Source organism: Gobius niger (assembly GCF_951799975.1).
Source record: "Gobius niger genome assembly, chromosome: 14".
In the NCBI taxonomy this organism is placed as follows: Eukaryota; Metazoa; Chordata; class Actinopteri; order Gobiiformes; family Gobiidae; genus Gobius; species Gobius niger.
In genome coordinates this window covers 4,459,211-4,481,850 of record NC_136865.1, presented here as the reverse complement: position 1 = coordinate 4,481,850, position 22,640 = coordinate 4,459,211, and the positions used below count along the sequence as shown (strand labels likewise).

The 22,640-nt window shown below is 44.1% G+C and overlaps 1 protein-coding gene across 1 annotated transcript; it reads left to right on the top strand.

Moving 5' to 3' along the window:
* Positions 1-2,313: 2,313 nt before the first annotated feature.
* On the top strand, positions 2,314-7,486 carry LOC306973386 (asialoglycoprotein receptor 1-like; the record flags this gene model as incomplete). The annotated part of the gene is made up of 3 exons (XM_079570312.1): positions 2,314-2,393; positions 5,279-5,667; positions 7,094-7,486. The coding sequence occupies exons 1-3, from the start codon at positions 2,333-2,335 to the stop codon at positions 7,484-7,486; spliced, it is 843 nt and encodes a 280-aa protein (XP_079426438.1). The 5' UTR covers positions 2,314-2,332.
* Between the last annotated feature and the right edge of the window lie 15,154 nt (positions 7,487-22,640).

The following is a 22,640-nucleotide window of genomic DNA, read 5'->3' as shown; positions in this document are numbered from 1 at the left end:
CATTGGTTAAAACAATGATGGGAATGTCCAGTCATCACACAGATCAGAAAGAAGGCGGGTCCTGTGTCCCATAGATGTGTCTGAAATGTGAATATGAACCCAAGAACAAAAGCAAAAGACCTGGTGAAGATGCTGAACCTGGTCAGAGTTTATCATTATCCAGAGTGAAACAAGTCCTGTACCGACATTGGCTGAGAGGGAACTCTGCAGGAAGAAGCTCTGACTCCAACAGAAACATCAAAAAGCCAGTCTGGAGTTTGCAAATAGAAAAAGGATAAAGTGTTCAATTATCCTGTGGTCTGACAAATTATTTTTATTTTTTGGCCATAATGACCATCGTCACGCTTGGAGGAAAAAGCCTGAGAACACCATCCCAACTGTGAAATACGGGGGGGCAGCATCATGCTGTGGGGTCGTTTTGCTAGGGCTTGGGCGCAGATGGGTCTTCCAAATTCCCAAAGCAAACTGCCAATACTGGTGAAGCTTAAGGAAAACAAAGTCAATGTTTTGAAATGGTCATCGTAAAGTCCTGATCTCATTCCAGTTGAAAACGTATACGGGCAGAGCTGAATAGGCATAGGCACGCAAGGTGGCCTTTACATGTGGCTCAATTACACCGGTTCTGTTTGGAGGAATGGACCAAAACTATCGTGAGAAGTTTGTGTGAGTAATGTTCAGCAAAAGTTTCAAATTGATATCTCTAAATCTATTTGATTTTTCGCCTCAATGACAATAGTTGACTTCATATTTCACAAGTCCAGTGTACCGCTCTTTGCACTCCTCTTTTGGTCTTTGGGATGCTCTAATTTTTGCCTTCTGAGTGGTTGAGAAGACGGGGCAACAATCGTTTAACCCGTCTGCAGTAATATGGGCCCTCTCCTCTTACAGTAGGTGTAGTAATTATGAAGTCATGTAGCACAACAACATCCCAGACTTCCTCCTCTCCCAGTCAGGGGCGGACTGGCCTTATGTCCATTCTGGAAGAGCACAGAAGGGCCACTGGCTCTAGGGCCACCGGTCCCGCCTCAACCGAGCTTTACCCAAATCTAAAAGCTAGAAAGAAAACGCATCAAAATAGCGAGGAAAAGAAAACATGAGGAGAAACACGGACAAAAAAACACAACAAAATATGATAGAAAAAAGAATTAAAAAAACAACAAAAATGTGGCGACGTGACGAAAACTTTCCATCACTTTTGTGGGTCTTAGCTTTCAAATGAGGCGTTACATTGTTGCTCTCCAGTCGAGAAGCTTTTAGATTTGGGTAAAGCCCAGTATAAAAAAACATGAATCTAAAAGGAATTCCGTGGAGTATGGTGTGCCACAAGGCTCAATTTTGGGACCATCATTATTTATTTTTTATATTAAAGATTTTGCTTCTGTTTCTACGACCACCTTTCCTGTTCTTTTTGCTGATGATACCAATCAAAAAAATAATTATAAAAAGCCGAACTGGGGAAAATGCACTCGTTACTGTTAGTAAGAGGTTATTGTGGAAGTGTCACAATTACGCTAATTTGGGCCAGGCTGGTCAGAGTCCAGGGCTGTTTTTCAGTCCCAGTCCCGCCCCTGTCTCCCAGTGACCTCTTCGGTGCGCTTCCCCTCCTTTCATCAGCCGATCTGATCCGAACACTCGGCCCTCTCGGACTCGGACTCGGAGTGGGGGGGGGGCTTGTTTGGGGCGTGTGCTCACGGGAAGCGCAGGGTAAACAGAGCGCCGGGCTGAGCGCTGATAGCGGCTCTCAGATGTGGGCCGTGTTTGTCGGCGGGCGATCAGATAAACATCGGGGGAACATGCCGGGGTTTACGCAGAGCTGGACACCACGACCCCGCGATGTTTGTTGTACTTGTTGATAAGCAGCCGGGCTAAAAGAGACGAACAACGAGACTCTCACAGGATCCTTCGAAAATTGTTTTGTGTCGCATGGGATTGATAGTTCTAAATATTGTTGCTATCCACACATTTCTAACTTCATTGATCGATCTCAATTTTCGATTTTTTGGCTTAAAAGAAAAAAGAAACAATAAATGTGGTCTTTCCAAACTGAAAACTGCAGCTAGCTCATCATGTTCTGTGTTGGTCACGGCCTCATTTAGTGCCATCTACGCTTATATGTTGAAAATGTGTAAAAAGAAAATGCTTTAAAAGTGCTTTACCATCTTTTCTGGTTCTGCCTGGTTTCATCCTGGTTCTGCCCTGATTCGCTCCTGACCGGGTTTAGTGTGGCAGTGAAGAGTGGGATAAATAGGTCCAAAGTCCATGTCATTGACCTGAAATCTAGATTTAGACTCAAATCTAACCAGGACTCAGACTGGGACTTAGGTCTGGAGACATGTCGACTCAATTCCAGAATGAGCCTGATGAAGAGGATAACAGCGCCTTCTGGAACAAAGGTAATTTAAAAAAAAAATGACTACAGCTTCTGTATAGTACGAGTGAGTGGTCGAAGGTTTAAACCTCGCTTCTGTCAACAATTCTAGCTTACCAAAAGCGCAATAGAAGTGTGAGAGTGAATTATCACGACTCTTGGACAAATCACACAAGTCGTATAAATGTCATGAAAAAACATCCATTCAAAACTTCTTGTTTCGCTGTTCATTTGACAGTGGAGAGAATCAGGGGCGGACTGGGACTGAAAAACAGCCCTGGACTCTGACCAGCCTGGCCCAAATTAGCGTAATTGTGACTTCCACAAATGCATATTTTAACCTCTTACCAGCCGCCTTAACATTAACGAGTGCATTTTCCCCAGTTCGGCTTTTTATTATTATTTTTTTGATTGGTATCATCAGCATCAGAATCGTAGAAACAGAAACAAAATCTTTAATATAAATAACAAATAATAATGGTCCCAAAATTGAACCTTGTGGTACGCCATACTCCACGGAATTCCTTTTAGATTCATGTTTTTTTATACTGGGCTGTACCCAAATCTAAAAGCTTCTCGGCTGGAGATCAACAATGTAACGCCTCATTTGAAAGCGAAGACCTACAAAAGTGATGGAAACTTTTCGTCACGTCGCCACATTTTTGTTGTTTTTTAAATGATTTTTTCAATAATTTTTTGTTGTGTTTTTCTCACGTTTTTGTAGGGGTTTTTTGTCCGTGTTTTTCTCATGTTTTTCTGGACGTTTCATCCTCTTTTTCTCGCTATTTTGATGCTTTTCTTTTTAGCTTTTAGATTTGGGTAAAGCTCGGTTGAGGCGGGACCGGTGGGCCCAGAGCCAGTGGCCCTTCTGTGCTCTTCCAGAATGGACATGTGGCCAGTCCGCCCCTGGAGAGAATCCCCTTTTAACCTCTTATCCCCCGCCTTCACTGAGCACACTTTCTCGAATTCAGCTTTACCCTAATCTAAAAGCTTCTCGACTGGAGAGTTTACAGCCTATAGGCCAGAGTAAGGCCTCATTTGAAAGCTAAGACCTACAAAACTGATCGGAACTTTTCTGTTGCGTTCTCATCTTTTCTTCATAGTAATTCTTTTGGGTCATGTTTTTGTCCATTTTTGTTGCTTTTTCATCACTTTGGATTCATGTTTTTGTCACTCTTTTGTCGCTCTTATGACTCTTTGTTCAAGAAGCTTTTAGATGGTCCAGGTGGGGGTTTATTAAGAGATTAAGAGTTGATGACACACATAACTGAAAACTCCGGGGTGTCAGATGTGTATGACTTCATGTTCCAGATGCTTCTGCTTCAGAAAGGAATGCAGTGGTTGGCTCGTTAGGTTAAATACAATTCATACTGCTGTGACTTCAGAGCCCGCACTGGCACTTCCTGCCCTGCCGAGTGCCAGGCCAACTCTTGTAGACAGTCGAGGGTTTCCACCGTCAAGACCAAATCTCTTGTTCCTTCAGTTATGTGTATTCCTTGTTGTGCATCCGTGGAAGTGCGGTTCACAACTGCGGTCATGGAAAGAGCAGACGACTAAAACTTGGTGAGGCCGTGTATGGTGGCCAAACAGTGCTGGGTCGTGGAAACACAACATTAGGGCGGCCTCACTTTGCATGAAATCCAATGTCTTTGCATCATTATGTTACCGTAAATTCTCTAATACTGGCCTGTATTCCATTAGCGGCCGGGTCTCTGACAGTGGCCGGGTTTGCGGCTGGCGGAGGCAAATTAAAGCCGGTCTCTAAAACAGGCCGGGGCTTGTATTAGAAACTATTATAGCGGTAGAAATATTCCCCATGTTAGGAATTTGTCTCATACTCGTGTAAATGAAAACTCACGTGCAGGAAGTAAACAAACGGGAACCCGGGCCAATGGGGACGCTGTGGAGGAGCTGATCCGAGTGTAACTTTGACACAGATTTAGCCACTTTTCAAACCTCCAGTGACTATATTTGGAAACAGGGCAAAAAATGTTGTGTGACCCTCCAGGGTTTTAATAAAGTCTCCATCGCGTCTTCAAAGCACGTCCAGCTGCTCCGTGTGCAGGTCAGTCCCACGCCTCAAAATAACTCCTCCGATCAACGCGAGCGTCTCGTCTTCTCTCGGGTCAGTCTCATGATCGATCACAAACACAAACGCTCCGTCTAAACTCGCCTTTTACACAAGATAACAACAAATAATCTGGTCCGCGGTAAAAACAAAACAGAAACCTGCAGTGACACTGATGTCAATGTTCCGCTAATGGCAACAAAACACTTCCTGTTGTCCCGACAAAATAAAAGGCGTCAATGTTCCAGCCGCTGGGAGAGGGTTTGAAATGTTAATTAATAAATGAACCTAATATTTTAGGTGCAAATGGACACAAATCTTGTTTTTCTTCGTTTTCCTGGGCGTCCGTTTTGCTCAAATAGAAATAAAGGCCTGTCTCTAATTGTGGCCTGGTTCCAATAAAGGCCTGGTCCTAGATGCCCTTGAGTAAATAAAGGCCCCGGCCTATATTAGAGCATTTACGGTAGTTCATTTTGGTGGAATAATTTGTCAAATTAATGCTAACCTTTAGCATAAAGACAAAGTGGTCGACCAGATGTCTCCTCTGCTTATTTAGATTCTCCATCAAGTCTTGAACAGTGATCATCTACCAGGAACTCATTTCCACCGTGTAATCTTTAGAAAATGATGGTTATTCGAGCAGGTCTAAGCTTATCTTAATAGGAAATGAATGGGACGTGAAATACTGACATTCACAGCTCCAGGTTAGCAGAACTAGAGTAGCCACATCGTGCAATGAGCCAATTCTGCTTGTTTGGAAAATCTGCTTAGTCTTCTACAGTTACTACTGCTACTACCACTACTCTCGGCTAAAGTGCTAAAGTCCCTGTTGTGCCCATCAGACCCAGTTCCTTCCCGGTACTCCTTCGTGACCAGGTCCCGGCGATGGCTGGTACCTGCTCTGGTCTCGGCCGTCGTCCTGATTCTCGTCCTGGCGTTCGGGATCAACAGCGCAGGACTGTCCTCTCGGATGGGCTCGCAGGAAGACGCCGTGTCCAACCTGAGTCTGTCCCTGAGCTCCGCCCGCAAGGCCAGCATGGGCACGGCCAAAGACGTGCAGCGGCTCCGGTTTTCTGTGGAGAGCAACAAGGACCAGCTCATCTCAGTGGCAGAGTCGTTAAAGGAGCTGGAGCTGGTGCACACTCTGGGCAGAACTGTGGCCTCGCTAAAATGTGCCCTGGAACGGTTGATCCAAAACCGCACAGAGATCAAAGGCTGCTGCCCTCTAGAGGTGGGTATAGTAGTTTAGTAGAAGTTTATTTGGTGCGTTTATTTAGAGGATGGACTTTTGCAATCAAAACGTAGCAAAACAACAAAAGTAAAAAAGAACATTTGTTTGTAATTGTATAGCAGCATACTACACCGATTACTTTCACTGGAATATATGTAATTATTGGTTTATTTGGTCGGGACACTGCAGAAACATGCATACATGTAAACAGCACTTTGGCTAATTTCCATCTGTCGCCCCCCACACTCGTCACATCTCAAAGACACTCTCATTCATCCTGACCTATTGTACATGGTTATTGTGAGAAATTAGATAAATTACTTCAAATTGCTTGAAATAAGGGATTTCATGTTGAATTTGAGCAGGTTTGGGCTGATCTAAGATAAGATGATGAAAATGCTAATGCAGACATTGCAAGCAGAAATCCCACTCGAAATCAGACAAATTCACTTTTACAATAAAATAACAAAAAACGTTTTTTAATTGAAATGATACAAAATCAAATCTAATTCGTGATGTTATCTGAAAAAATGTTTTTCCATACTGAGATATGTTCTTACCTGAGCTGATACGTACCTGTCTGGTCTTTGTGCGTGCCCTCAGTCATGCAAAACGACCAAAGATGTTGTTAGCTTTGGGCCTCTCCCAATGTGTTCCTGCAGCTCCAAACGGGGGTGAAGTTAGAAGCGACCACGCTCTTCCCCGGGCACAAAGACCAGACAGGTACGCATCAACTCGTCTAAGGTCAGGTAAGAACATATCTCAGGATGGAAAAACGGTGGCCTGTTCCTTTAAAGAGGGGGTATTATGCATAGCACCAGTCTATATCACACTACAATGATGACCAAACCTTCTGTTGGTCTGTAAATGCAGTAAATTAGAATAACTGCCTTGTATATAATGTCTCTCAAAATGGCTGTAGTGAATGTCTTGAAATAGGCCTCTGTCTCTTTAAGAAGCTCTGAGCCTTTCCGACACGCCCCCTCCACACGCTGTCTGTGGCATCAGTGGGGAGGGGGTTCTGCTGAGGAGCAGTGGTTGGTTACTCGGCTGGTGACGAAAGCTCGGAGGCGTCTCCAGGAGGTGGGGGCGTTCCTAGGAGGACTCGGGCAAACCTATCCCTAAAATGGCCGCCATCAGAGTTTTTACAGATTACTCAAAAATACGTGAATGTGCCAAGGCAACACTTCAGGCATGTTTTTAATGAGGGAATGACATAATAACATGATGTAAAGCTTGAAAAAGTCGATTTTGCATAATACCCCCCCTTGAAGTAGAATTTTGGACATGTCCAAAGAATCAAAGGTTCAAACAAACTTTGATTGCTCAAACAAGTCCTCACAGTGGGATGAGTGACCACTTGCTTAGATCATGAAAGGTTCTGTGTGAGAAAGTACAGTGACTAATCCTCCACTGTCCTCTGCAGTGGGAGAGCTTCGAGTCTTCCTGTTTCTACTTCAGCCGGGCGTCTCTGAACTGGCACGACGCCAGAGACTGGTGCCACGCCCACCAGAGCCAGCTGCTCATCCTCACCACCGCCAAGGACTGGGACTACGTGCGCCCCTACGTCGCGCACACCTTTTTCTGGGTGGGTCTCACTGACGAGAACGGGAAATGGGAGTGGGTCAACGGCACACCCTACACCATGGACCGCAGTAGGTGGAAGCCCGGGCAGCCTGATAACTGGGCGGGCCACGGCTTGGGTCAAGGGACCGAGGACTGTGCCCATCTACACTGGGACGGGCGGCTGAACGACCTGCACTGCTCCCAGCGGCAGCGCTTCATCTGCCAGAGACGCAGCAGCCCGAGCGAGAGTTAACGCTATTGTATTGCAGACGAGCAAACGTTAGCGTACTCTACCCGCCAGATTCCACATTCTCCGCGTTCACCCCGTTCCTCTCCGCCCCATCCTCCTCCTCCTCCGCAGCAGCAAATGCGCTGCTGTTTTACTTATTTTACTGTAAGATTCCACCTCTCCGTCCCTCCCTGACAAAAATACGGATCAACTCAGGAACAGGAAAGAGAACGGCAAAGTAAATACCCTCCACACAGACTTTATTTTTAGGAAAATGTCACTATTTTAGGCCCCCGTGACTGTGTGAACCAGGGGTAGGCAAGTTTCCTTGGCGGAGGGACGATTTTCTTTATTGTAAATAGACCGAGGGCCGAAGCCACTGATTATTCGCCCAAAGTAAAGCACAACACTGGAAAAAATACCATCATGAGATAAATGACTTAAAATTGCTTGAATTAAAGTTCTTCTATGTTGAATTTGAGTCGGTTTGAACTAATACAAGATACAAACGCTATAGCGCCAATGGAACAAGAATAAAACCCACTTGGAATCAGACAAATATTTTTTTTTTCACTTGAAATGACACAAAATGATCTGAATTAAGAGAATAACTGCTACTAGAGGTTTTATCTCATCCGAGACCAGACCAAATCTACTCACACCTTTAATCTCTTAATTCAAGTAGATTTATGTTATTTATTCCTTAAAACGATGATTCTTTTTCCAGTGCACTTCTTTGAAATGCCAGTGTTATGACCTAATTGGGTGCGTTGAGAGTATTTCTACCTTATTTTCTCCCATTTAATTCTAATAATGTTAAAAGTACTCTGTGATTTGTGTAATAGTGTTTCTCAAAATCATCTTGAGGGCCAGAGGTTCTGTGCCGGAGGGCCGGATTTGGCCCCCGGGCCTGACGTTGCCTACCCCTGGTGTAGACCAATAGTGAGCGTTGATGTTGCTGCTGTTCGGAGGCAGCGGAGTGGAGCTGAGCAACCCAAAGAAGAGCTGAGTTTGTTTTACAGAATGTGCACTTTCATTTCCCCCAAATTGTTGTTGTTTAAGCATTTAATAACCCTAACCCTTTAAACAATTTTAACAAAACTGTTGTGTTTCTTTACATTTTCATTATTTGAATAAAGAAATGTTTTCTGGAAAAAGTTGTGTACTGTATGATTACTTGCCTGGCCTGCCAGACACTTGTCCTTTCTGTTCAGAAGAAGAACCGTCAAGCCAATCATTTCACCATTTGATCCGTAACGGTCCAATCACGCACCAAGAGACGGAAGCCGCCACCCGTCACCACACGCCGCTTCCAAAACATTCAAGATGGCGCCGCGGTGGCCGTACGCTGTTTTTTCTGCTCTTTTCCCAAATGCTTTAACCCCTTAACTCCCACCTGAACCGAGCACATTTTCTCCAGTTTGGCTTTACCCCAGTCCAAAAGCTTCTGGAAAAAAGCTGTGAAAATAGCAACAAAACTGAAAAAACAATGATGAAACAATGATGAAAAAGTGGCAAAAATGTCACAAGATATTGACAAAAAATTGACGAAAAAGTGACAAAAATGTGACAAAATGTGACAAAAAATTGCAAAAATATGACAAAAAATTTATAAAAAATGTATAAAAAATTACAAAAATGTGACCAAAAAAATGACCAAAATGTAACAAAAAATGACAAAAAATTGATTAAAAAAAATTGACGAAAAAATGACAAAAATATGATTAAAAAAATGACAAAAATGTGACAAAATGTGACAAAAAAATGTCAAAGATGTGATACAAATTTGACAAAAACATTACAAAAATTTGACAAAAAATGACCCAAAAAAATGACAAAAAAAAAGACAAAAAATGTGACAAAAATGTGATAAAAAATTGACGAAAAAATGACAAAGATGTGAATGAGTTGAATACCCAACAAAAAAATGATGGCAAAAAAATCTGATGACGTGAGGAAAAAGATCCTCTCGGTTCAGGCGGGAGTTAAGAGGTTAAATCATTTGGAAAAAGAACGTTTTTGAAAAGGTTTCCTGCGACATATCGAGCGTTGCTCTGATTGGTTGATGCCGTCTGTCAATCACTTTATCATTTTACTGAATATGTTTTCACAGCACGGGAAAGGCCGTCTGTTTAATTGGTAGAATTTTATTTTGCAGCATCTATGCTATTGGAGGCTATTGTGTGTTACAAGAGTGTTAACGTACTGTTTAACCGACACAAAACATGATCAAATACACACACACTCAACATCAACAATCTATGTTACGGAGTGTTAACATGGTGTTGAACTGACATAAAGCAGGGCTCGAACCAACTGAGGCGTGTACAGCAGGGGTCGGCAAGTTCATGTCCTGGAGCCGATTTTCATCATCGTCAGATCACCAAGGGCCGAACCTCACCATTGAAGCCCAAAGAACCATTTTATGGAAACGCCAGTGCTTTACATTATACATGTTTTTTTTTTAACCTCTTACCCCCCGAGAGCTAAGGCCTACGAAAGAGATTGGAACTTTTCTGTTGCGCCGTTTTTTTGGTCACATTTTTAAAGTGTTTTTGTCGGTTTTTTGTCCTGTTTTCTTGTCACTTTTTTCTCGCCCTTTTGTAATTTTCTCGTTATTGCTTTCAGGCATGTTTTACTCACTATTTAGTTTGCATTTTTTTGTCGCTTTTTCTTTGTCGTCATGTTTTCGACACCATTTTGATGCTTTTTTTTTTTCAAAAAGCTTTTAAATCTGGGTAAAGCCAAACTGGACAAAATGTGCTTAGTTCAGGCGGTCCAGGCGATTTTTTAATCCCAAAATGGTCTATAGTAACATTTTGTATTTATATGGTACAGTTTTTACACAATAACCACCAAAGCATCTTCCCCCACTCTCCCCAACTTTAGCAGGTATCTCTTATTTGTAATAATATTTATCAAATTCATCTTGGGGGCCAGAGGTGTAAGCTGGAGGGCTGGATTTGGCCCCCGGGCCTGACGTTGCCTACCCCTGGTGTACGATATGTCACATGTGTAGACCTGCACTATCCTCCTACAAACTGCTCAAACTCTACCGCCTCATCGCTTTCTGAGCACAGTGTGTTAAATTTCACATTCATATCCATAATCCTCAGTAATCCCGCAAGGCTGTCTCATAGGCCCGCTACTCTTCACCATGAATCTCTGAGTAAAATTCACAAATGGCACAGGTGCGTAAAGGCATGAGTGAAAATTCACGATTATCGATTAAGTTGATCAATGGAACGGAGACAAAGGAGCGGCTGGAAAATGATGAAATGTTTGGTAAAGTCCTCACCAGCCCTATATCGAGAAGTCCTCATTTTTTGAATGGAGTGTTTTGTTGTCAGATTGACTAAAGGCTTTTGTGCTGATTGAGCTGTCCTCTCCAGCATTCACCCGTCACTCCCTGTGGGCACGACTGAAGAGTGGACAAAGGACCTTAAGACAACCACCCAACTATGTCCACAAAGACGGGCTCACAGATGGACACAGATGGACAGCCGAAACAGAGCTGAAAGACAGGGGCGTGATGGACAAATGAGACGGAGACGTATATGGGGACAAGACGGGAGAGATGGCTTAATAAGAATCAATGATCAAACCAAGGAGAAATGTCTTACATCACTTAAAAGACACATTTAAGTCATTTTATCAAAGACAAGAAAGCAGTTATTCCAGTCTGGTACAGAAATGATTTATGTAAATAGGTAAGTTGGTCAACAAGCAGCCATCTTGTTCGTTTTTTTTTGTTTGTTACTTGTTTGTTTGCGGAAATGTTAATTCAACAAGAAATAAAAGATGGATGATCTGATGCACTCAAGGACAGACCCATGTCATGGTGACTGAGAGACACCGCGAGAGACATTCTGCAAAGGCTGGCACAATGCATAGCACTAGAATAGCACTTTTGTGGCTCCAGAATGTCAGGGCCGAGAGACATGTTTTCCACCATGCTAATAGAGGTAGAAGGGAACATTAAGGTCTATTCCAGTATGAGAAAGTTTAGCCAAAAGAGCTCATTTTAGCCATATTGGCCGCCCTCACTGAGCTGCCTGATATTTATTTATTTGGTTTATTTGACAGGGACAGATACAGAAACAGACAAACTGTAACAGAAGTCTGATGTCTGCATCATAGTGCTCAGAGTCTGCAGCACGTGTCAGATGGGCTTTTACAAAACAGTTACAATTACAAAACATGTTAAAGGGGATGAGAAGACAATGAGCTTTACAGACACTGAACTGTAGCTACAAATGAAGACACACATGAGTACATGAGTACATGAGTACATGAGTACATGAGTACTGCTGGCACATCCATGATTCCATAACAAGTTTTTTGTAGATTCAACAGGGAGCAAGTTTCACAGATTGGCGCCTCTCACTGAAAGTGCGGATGGGGCAAAGGCACCTTGCAGTCCCCATTTGAGCCTGCTCAGGGTCGACCTTCCATCGCTCTGCAGCCTGCTCACACATACAACACAGGCTCAGTAAATGTTTTCATGTCTTCAAATTGATATGAGATTTTGTCATGAAATTCACACTGCAAGTATAGTTTGATGGGTAACACTTTATAATAATGGTGCATGAGTTCATGCATGATTTACATGAACTTGTGCATGAATTAATGCCTGATTTCATGATATATTCATGCATTACTAAATCATGACTTCTCAGGAACAATCATGATCACATGTTGGTTCATGGATGACGTCATCCCTGAATTAAATGTGTAACTACTGTAATGAATGTACATGAAAATCTTAATGATTCATCACGATCATCAGGGTCACATAAGAATTACATGAATTCACTAAAACGGCAATGAAATGACAATAAAACGAGTCATGATCAGGAGGATCATGTATAAACATCATTTATTGTATTTATTGGTTTATTTGGTCGGGACAGTGCATGTTAATGAACATGCATGAGTCCCATACATGTAAACAAGCCACACCGGATTGTAGCCTTGGGCTAGTTTCCATCCGTCGTCCCCCATGTGCACTCTCAAACACACTCACATTCATCCTGGCCTAATGTACATGTTTTTAGTGGTAGGGGAAACCGGAGTACCCGGAGGAAACCTACACAGACACGGGGAGAACATGCAAACTCCACAGAAAGGCCCCGTCCCTGGTGGGAATCGAACCCGGACCTTCTAGCTGTGAAGCACGAGTGCTAACCGCTGTGCTACGGTGCCGTCCATGACTCATCTGGTGGAAATCACATGTTGTATTTCTTCTTCTGCCGTGTCAGAAGGCGGGACTTCCTCGGCTACATTTGTGGCACTAGAACCACTTCAGACTTAACTCCTCTGTTAACTTTCCACTCCAGTCATGTGGTCGTAAGCCGGGTCGGGTGAGGCTGAATCAGAGGGGGCGTGGGACAGGGGGGTTCAGGGGTGGGAGGTCAGCGGGTGCAGGGGTGTCCGGAGGAGATGGGGCCGGTGGGGGTGGTCACACAGTGCAGCGGGCCCCGGGCACTGTGCCAGGCTCCTGGGTGGGCTGAGAGAGACGGCCAAGTAACCGCGACGTGTGATGGTTTCAAATGAAGAAGTTCAGGAAAACCACAGCGAGGGTTTGGTGAAGAGTATGAGGACTGAAGAGTCCATGTTACAATGTTGTTCTCTCATCAAAACACAGCTTCAGGCCGCTAGCGCATCTTTGAGTCATCTTAGAATCTTCCCCAGTGGCTGTTCTTAGCAGCGCGGTGACAGATCCCAAAATACTCCTCCTGAGGCCCTACATATCCAGGTACTGCTTTTCTCACCTCGCCAGCTCTTGTCAAGCTTAACCCTTTCATCGCAGAGTAAAAACACCTACCATAGCTTGCTGGCTCAGAGGAATAGGAAGTGAAACTATAGAATATGTAGTTTTGTTTCCAAAACTATCCAACAACTGTGTAAGATAGTGATGCAAATCTGTTTTTTCATTATTACCAAATAGGTGAAAAAAGCTGAATATCCACTCTTTAAGAAAGACATAAAAATCTTTCAGAAATCTGAAAATGTTTTTGTAACTGTCAATAAATCAAAGTTACAAAAGTTATCAGTAAAATCTAAATTTGCCTCATACCTGGTGACAAAATATACTGTATCTGAAATAATAAAAAAAAATACCCATGACCCTTTGAAGTGAGGAAGCAACTCTTTCAAAGGGATCGAGTAAAAATTAAAGTGATTTTTTTTCTACAAATGTAGTAGATAACATATAAGTAATTTGCCACAGTGTAGGTAATATTAAACATTCACACTTTTTCTTAAACTGATCTAACACACTGATCACAATCCCCAGTGACATTTGACCAATGAGGCGAGCTTTCCTGTGAACCGGCCTGTCTGGTCCAATCAGGAGGGAGTTGGGAGGAGCTTGTTCCCATGCACACATTTTGTTAGCTGTGGAATCCCGGACCCGATTAATATTGAATGTTCTATCCCCATACAAATGAATGAGGAAGCCATGCGTGATACTAATATAATATTAGTTGTTTCTTTATCATTAATATCTTTTAACCCCTTAACTCCCACCTGAACCGAGCACATTTTCTCCAGTTTGGCTTTACCGCAGTCCAAAAGCTTCTGGAAAAACAAAACAAAACTGAGACGAAAACAATGAGGAAAATGTGACCAAAAAGTGAGAAAACATTGACAAAAAAAGTGACGAAAAATTGATGAAAAAGTGGCAAAAATGTCACAAAAATGTCACAAGAAATTGACCAAAAAATGACAAAAATTTGATAAAAAATTGACGAAAAATAAAAAAAAAATGACAAAAAAAGAGACAAAAATGTGACAAAAAAATGACAAAAATGTGATAAAAAATTGACAAACAAATTACAAAAAATTGACAAAAAATGACAAAGAAATGACAAAAAAAACCAACAAAAAAAATGATAAAAAATGTGACAAAAAATGACAAAAAAGTTACAAAAATGAGTTGAATACCCCACAAAAAAATGCTGGACGTGTGGAAAAAGATCCTCTCGGTTCAGGCGGGAGTTAAGAGGTTAAGGTGAAGTTTCGTGGCCAGTGGATGTGTATCTGACCCCTCAAAAAGCAGAAACTTAACGGAATTTGATTTAGCATTTAGCCACTTTTAGACGCTAATTTGTATTTGTAAGTAAAACCTCAAAAGCGCTGTACAGGAACAAACAACTTGATCCTGTCGTCATTGTGGAGGGGCTCCTGCACAGTTGGCGACAGAAAGCAGCCGGGAGTGACGTGTCTAGAGAAAGCTCCGAGTCAATAAAGCTGTGTATCATGTCAGCTCGACTGGTTAATGTTATTTGCGCGTCAGTGTCCGGGTGCCGTGAGTGACGTGGGGCCGGTGCGCGCCTGTCCCGCCGCAGTAACAAGGCAGTGGTTGGTGGAGCGCGGGGGTAAAGTGGAGGGGAGGGCAGGCACTGACAGGAGCCAGCTGGGACGTGTCAAACTGCAGGATTTCAGAGTAAATGAAGAGGAGAAAGAGGTGTTCCAGTTTGCCACACTCTGTAGGTTGTGCATATTCTGAAATGTGGTAAAGGAAACCTCTTTTCCACAATAACATGTTCAGGCTGACTTTATTTCCCCATGATATTTGAATCATCAGGGACCCACCTCCAGATCTTGGGATGAAGTTTGGTCTGGAGTAACTGGTCTTGTGTGCATGTTTTGGGCTGAGGCGGGTCTTCTCATAATCAGAAGGTTGGGTGTTTGAATCCCGCCACCTGAAGTTGCTCACTGTCATTGTGTCCTTGGCCAAGACACTTCACTCTACCTGTCTCCAGTATCTGTGTACACTGGTGTATGTGTGAGAGTGAATAGTGATTTGAGTGCCTAATGTAGATGGAAAAGCACTATATGTATAAGTTGAGACTATTTTGCTGCAATATCAAGTATCGATACTTCAAGTATAGCAATACTTCCAGTACTTGTGTTTGGAGGCAGTTTTCCAGTAACAGCTACACAGCACTTTGTTACATTTTGTGTTAATGCACTTTTCAATCTTAACACATCAATAAATGTCAAATGGCAATTGTTTTATAAACGTTGGACACATGACTTTTACACATTTTATGTTACTGAACATAATTACTTACTGCATCGCAGTACGTATCGGATCGGCCCCTGAGTATCTTTATACGGATCAGCCCTTGAGTATCGTGATGCGTATCAAATTGGCCCCCGAGTATCGTGATACATATCAAGTATGATACATATCAAATTGACCCCCGAGTATCGTGATACATATCAAGTATGATACATATCAAATCGACCCCCGAGTATCGTGATACATATCAAGTATGATACATATCAAATCGACCTCTGAGTATCGTGATACATATCAAGTATGATACATATCAAATCGACCTCTGAGTATCGTGATACATATCAAGTATGATACATATCAAATCGACCTCTGAGTATCGTGATACATATCAAGTATGATACATATCAAATTGACCCCCGAGTATCGTGATACATATCAAGTATGATACAAATCAAATCGACCTCTGAGTATCGTGATACATATCAAATGTGATACGTATCAAATTAACCCCTGAGTATCATGATACGTATCACATCGTCCCTTGAGTATCGTGATACATATCAAATCGGCCCCTGAGTATCATGATATGTATCAATTCGACCTGCGAATCGTGACTCATATCAAATTGGCCCCTGAGTATCGTGATACACATCAAATCGGCCCCTAAGCATTGCGATACGGTTTGGGTCGTGACAAACGTGGATCATCCCAGCCCTATTACATACACCTTGTTTTACGGAGCCCAAGCAAGGGCAAAAGTGAGAAAGAAACATTTTTGTCGGGGCCCGAGTTAATAAGTCTATCCTTGTAATGGAGCTAGGGGTTGAAATGGAGCTTAATTTGCTCATCAATCGTCATATCATCGTGGATAATGGCTGCTTGAGCTGGAACACTTCTGACGCTGGTCCGGGCACAACAGTTCGTGCCTATGCTATCTAGTTAAGTCCCCGACTTAACTGTCTCGGGCCCCAAGTTAACACCTCGTGCCCCTGACTTAGTAAGTCGAGATCCCGACATAGACCCCCTTTTTTGTTCTCACTCATGTCCCTTCCTGGGCTCCGCACTTTGTGGACCCCAAAGCTCTCATCTTCACTATGGTACAGTGGTTCTCAATTGGTGGGTCGGCTGTTTTCAGTGGGTCGCGAGCCTTTCCCAAGGAACATTTCTTTCAATACTTATCTTCTGACAGTATAACAACACATGCAGCCTCTTAAAACGACTGTTATCCGTTTTTTCATCATGACGTCAACTATTCAGGATTATCTAATGCTTAATCAACAATATTTTGCATTTTATGAGACAAATCCAACTCTTGTTTGGGTCGCATCTCGTCTTCCTAGCATGATGGTGGGTCCCGATGCTAAAGAAGGGGAGGGGCTAAAAGTTCAATTGCAGTAACATATCTAAATTGATCTTTTGGACATGTCAGAAGCTTATTGTAACAACGCTACGGCGAATGTGCTGGAATCAAAGCTAAAGGCTGCCCAGTGAAATATTTTAGAGATTCACTTATTTTCTTCAGACAGTGTAACTTTTTGCTCATTTCATCCGACATTCATTCCCACTTGTTTTTCGACACAATTTACTCCGCCATTCCCCCTTCCACTGCGTTTCCCTGCGGCGTCCGGAGCACGTTCGAAAGCCTCTCGAGTCGAGCGGCGTATGAAGACCTCACGTGCAAATGTCCATCAAGTGTCATGGCGGCAGCGAGCGGCGCACACATGTCCTTGTTTTCTCACGCCGCAAAGTGGAGGGGAGGACAGGCCCCGGGACTCAAACCCCCGGGCCCTGGTTTCTGAGCCGGTTGTTGCATGTGGTACTGGTCCGTGTGTACTCTCCGAGTCCCGCGCAGCTGCCGGGAGTGCAGGGAGGGTGGGGGGGACTGGGCCCTGACGGACAGCTTCCGCGGAACACAACACGGGGGCCCTATGGTGGTCCTGTCAGCCTGACGGACAGCTGAGTGACACCAATGAGCGCGGCGCTGAGAGGCGTGGTCCCCCCCCCCCCTCCCCTCCTCCCACCGCCGCGGACTGACAGCCGGGGAGAGCGCCCCCCGAAAGAGCGCCCCGTGAACCCGAAAGTAATCGCTTCAGCCGCTGTCTCCCGTTGGCTCTCGGCTCTCGGCGTTCGCCTTTCTCTCGCTCTTTCTGTCTTCCCCCCCCCCCACCCCCACCCCGATCCGACAGCAGCTGAAGCCCGTCGGTTCTGCCTCTCACTCAGCGAACAGAGCGGAGTGGGGAGACGCCAAACGGCTGTGTCCCATTCAAAAAAGGGGAAGTGGCGAGGCAGTCACAGTGCCAGTAAATGAGGCTCAGAAACTTTATTTCCAACACTCCCAGCATTGAACATTCTGTTTTATAAACTCATAAAGGGATATTTCAGGATTTTTGACATAGGGCCCCATTTCCTAGTGATCCAGAGTGTTGTTGATTGCTGGAGATATTTCTTTTTCTGAGTTCCGTGGCGCTAGGCTAGTGCAGGGCTAGCGCATTTCTATGGTATCAGCTAGCCTGCATTAAAAACAGTGTGACCCGCTCCACAGAGCACCTGAGGCAAATCACTTATAACACCAGACTAACCATATGTCTGTGTCCATAGAATAATCTTTGGAATAAAACAGACCTTGCATCACATGAATGATCGCGTTTTGAGGGACTATTTTCTAGCAGATCACTCCGCCACTGCGTAGCTTATACAACCACGAAGCTAATGCTGCTCAAATATAAGGTATTTTAAATGCAAAATGGTTAAAATTATTCTATGGACACAGACATTTATATGGTTAGTCTGGTGTTATAAGTGATTTGCCTCAGGTGCTCTGTGGAGCGGGTCACACTGTTTTTAATGCAGGCTAGCTGATACCATAGACATGCACTAGCCTTGCATTAACCTAGCGCCACGAAACTCTTCAAATACAGTGCCTCTCGTGAGTATTCATACACCTTGAACTTTTGCACATTTTGTCATGTTTACAACCCTAAACATAAAGATTTTATTTTGATTTTTTTACTTAACGTTCACACACAAGTAACCGACAACTGTGAAGTGAAAGCGAAATGATACATGATTCTGTTATTTTTCAAAAAATAGAAAAGTGAAAAGTGGGGCTTGCATAAGTATTCATAGAGCATGAATGAATACTTTGTGGAACCCCCTTTTACTGCAATAACAGCAGCAAGTCTTTTGGGGTCTGACTCTACAAGATTAGCACATGTAGAGACTGACATTTTAGCCCATTCATCTTTAAAAAACAACTCAAGCTCTGTCACATTAGAAGGAGAGCGTTTGTGAACAGCAGTTTTCAGACCACAGATTAAGGATTTAGGTCAGGACTTTGACTGGGCCATTCTAACACATTAATATGTTTTTATTGAACCATTCCATTGAAGATTTATCTTAGTGCTCCGGGTCATTGTCCTGCTGGAAGGTGAATCTCCGCCCCAGCCTCAGTTCTCTTGTGACTCCAGCAGGTTTTCCTCCAAAATGTCTCTGTATTTGGCTCCATCCATCTTCCCAACTATTCTTACAATCTCCCCAGTCCCCGCTGAGGAAAAGCAGCCCCACAGCATGATGCTCCCCCCCGTATATTTGACACTGGGGATGGTGCACTCAGGACGATGAGCAGTGTTAGGTTTGCTCCAAACATAACGTTTTGCATTTGGACCAAAAAGTTCAATTTTGGTCTCATCTGACCAAAGCTCCTTCGTCCACATGGATCTGAGTCCTCCATATGACTTCTAGCAAACTTCCTCCTTCCTCCTTTCAATAATGGCTTTCTTCTTCCACTCGTCCATGAAGGCCAGATTTGTGTAGATACGACTTATAGTTGTCCCATGTACAGATTCCCCCAGCTCAGCGGCAGGACTTCACAGCTCCTCCAGAGTTATCTTGGGGAACTTGGTTGCCTTTCTGACCAGTGTTCTCCTTGTTCGCTCTGATATTTTAGGTGGAGGAACACGCCTTGGTAAGTCTGCAGTGGTGCTATACTCTTTCCATTTCTGAATGATGGATTGAACAGTTGCTCCGGGAGATGTTCAAATCTTGGGAAATCTTTGTATAACTTAAGGCTGCTTTAAACTTCTCCACAGCTTTATCCCTGACCTCTCTGGTGCTCCTTGACCTTCATTATGCTGTTTAGTGACCAACACACACCGACCACAGCTCTGAGGGCCTGAAAGAACAGCTGAAATTATACTGAGAGTAGATTAGACACATGTGGCCTCTATTTAACCGTTAGGCCAAGGTGTGAACATTCTGGAGTCATTAGAAATGTTTTAAAGGCAATTTAATGCACTCAGGAAATACTGTATGATACTTATGCACGCCCCACGTTTCACTTTTCTATTTTTTGAAAAATAACAGAATCATGTATCATTTTGCTTTCACTTCACAGTTGTCGGTTACTTGTGTGTGAACGTTCAGTAAAAAAATCAAAATAAAATCTTCATGTACAAAATGTGCAAAAGTTCAAGGTGTATGAATACTCACGAGTCTTGTCTTACCTGAAGTCCACGATCATCTCCACTGTCTTCTGGGCCAGGACGCCAGCCGGTCCACCTCGCTCCTGTAGGCGGACCCATCACCATCCGAGATGAGCCTGATGGGGGCGGTGTCCATCCGTCCATGGCGCCATCTTGGAAAACATACGTAAAACTCACAGCCTCGCCTGACCTCTTTTGTTCAGCCGGAATGTCCATCCTGTTTCCCGTGGTGTGTCTGAGGAGCCTTTGATCTGCTCATGGAACTAAGCATTCTGCGGGCGCTGTGGGCCTGGCGAAGGTCTGCGGTCCGCACATTCTCGGGAGGGCTGTTCGAATGCTTGGTAGGACGGCGTGTCAGCAGTTGCTAACGGCGACGCGTCCGCTCGATCAGAACGTTCATTATGGTCAGTGACGCGGCGGTCGCAAAGATAGACTGGAATGCGGCTCTGGAGCTTGCGTGTGATTAGAAGGTTGCCAGGTCCAGACATGCCTAATGGGCTACAGTTAGCGTCTATTTGTAGCGGTTCAAAGTAATTACCCTTTGCTTTCGCAGTCAAAATAAAGAAGGAAACTGAGCCTCGGTTGAAAATGAGGAGTTTAAATTTGAGCGATTTCTTTGCTGAATTGCCGCTTCGTTTTTAGAGAGGTGGAAGCACAGGGAAGGGAGGGAGTTCAGCTTCATAATAGCCTGGTGCATAAAACTGTTCTTCAGTTGACTGGACCTGACTTCCTCCCTGAAGGCATTCCCTTGAAGAGACTGTTTGATGGATGCATCTTCTACGCTGCTCTCACGATGCTCTGGAGGCAGTGCTGGCACCGTGACGCACAGTGATGGAGCCGGTCAGGATGCTCTCTATAGTCCCTCTGTAGAAGAACCACACAGTGATGGAGCTGGTCAGGATGCTCTCTATAGTCCCTCTGTAGAAGAACCACACAGTGATGGTCAGGATGCTCTCTATAGTCCCTCTGTAGAGGAACCACACAGTGATGGAGCTGGTCAGGATGCTCTCTATAGCCCCTCTGTAGAGGAACCTCACAGTGATGGAGCTGGTCAGGATGCTCTCTATAGTCCCTCTGTAGAAGAACCACACAGTGATGGTCAGGATGTTCTCTATAGCCCCTCTGTAGAGGAACCTCACAGTGATGGAGCTGGTCAGGATGCTCTCTATAGTCCCTCTGTAGAAGAACCACACAGTGATGGAGCTGGTCAGGATGCTCTCTATAGTCCCTCTGTAGAAGAACCACACAGTGATGGAGCTGGTCAGGATGCTCTCTATAGTCCCTCTGTAGAAGAACCACACAGTGATGGTCAGGATGCTCTCTATAGTCCCTCTGTAGAAGAACCACACAGTGATGGTCAGGATGCTCTCTATAGTCCCTCTGTAGAAGAACCACACAGTGATGGAGCTGGTCAGGATGCTCTCTATAGTCCCTCTGTAGAAGAACCACACAGTGATGGTCAGGATGCTCTCTATAGTCCCTCTGTAGAAGAACCACACAGTGATGGAGCTGGTCAGGATGCTCTCTATAGTCCCTCTGCAGAAGTTGCACATAACGGAGACTAGGGCTGTTCTTAACTTGCGGAGAAAGAGATACAGATTCCTTTTCTTGACCAGTGATGTAGTGTGCATGGTCCAGGAGAGCTTCTCTGTGATGTGCACACCCAGGAACTTAGTGCTGGTCACGCTCTCCACTGCAGCACCGTTGATTGTTGGAGGAGCATGCTCTTTTGTCTTCTCCACATTTAGAGAGAGATTGTTCTGTGTGCACCACATGGTCAGTACTCACCTCACTCCTGTAGTTTGACTCGTCTCTGTTGCTGATGAAGCCCAACACTGTTGTGTCATCTGCAAACGTCATGAAGAGGTTTGAGTCGCACTTTGGAGCACAGTCATGGGTCAGCGGGGTGAACAGGTGGGGGGGGCTCAGCTCTACTGTCCTGTTTTCCTCTATTCTTTTAATCAGGTACAGTTCGGGGTTTTTGGACTTGAGTCTGGACGTTGGCACCGGCCTCCGCGGCCCTGGATGGGGCTGGCCCGGCGCCACATCTTTTTGTTCTCTTTGGCTGACTCACCAGGTCCAACTTTCAGCTTGTTCATTGGGTTTTTATGACACGGGAGAGGTTTTTTTCAAGGTTTTTCCAACCTTTGAACTCTTTTTTCTGCTGCCTCCTCTAAATGTTTGTCCTCTGGGTAACGCTCAAATATTTATAGCACTTTATGAAATTGAAGAAGTTGAAAAGAAAAGAAATTGAAGAGAAAGAACTAAACACGATTACTGTAACCTTAATGAAGCAAAGTCTGCTAAAGGGTTTTAACATAAAGATAAATGTAGTGCATTGTCGGCGTTCCCTTTAATCCATATAATTTACATCAATAAAAGTTCAAATCCGAAAGGTTTAACTGCCACTTCAACTTTCCTTTCTCACGTACGTCTCCCCTCGTAACCCCATTCGATTACAACATGCGGCTGATCCCTTCCAGCGCCGTTGTTTTTTTTTGTCAATGACTCTTGTTTCGCTCGCTTTGATGGAAAAAACCTTGACTTTTTTACGTGTTGCGGAGCAGCCCGCTGGAAGTTGCCTGTGTTTCGGGGCGGCCGCGGCAGCAGTAAAAATGATGTAGGGGTCTGGAGCGGGGCCTAAGAACTGCTGGATCGGCTCTGC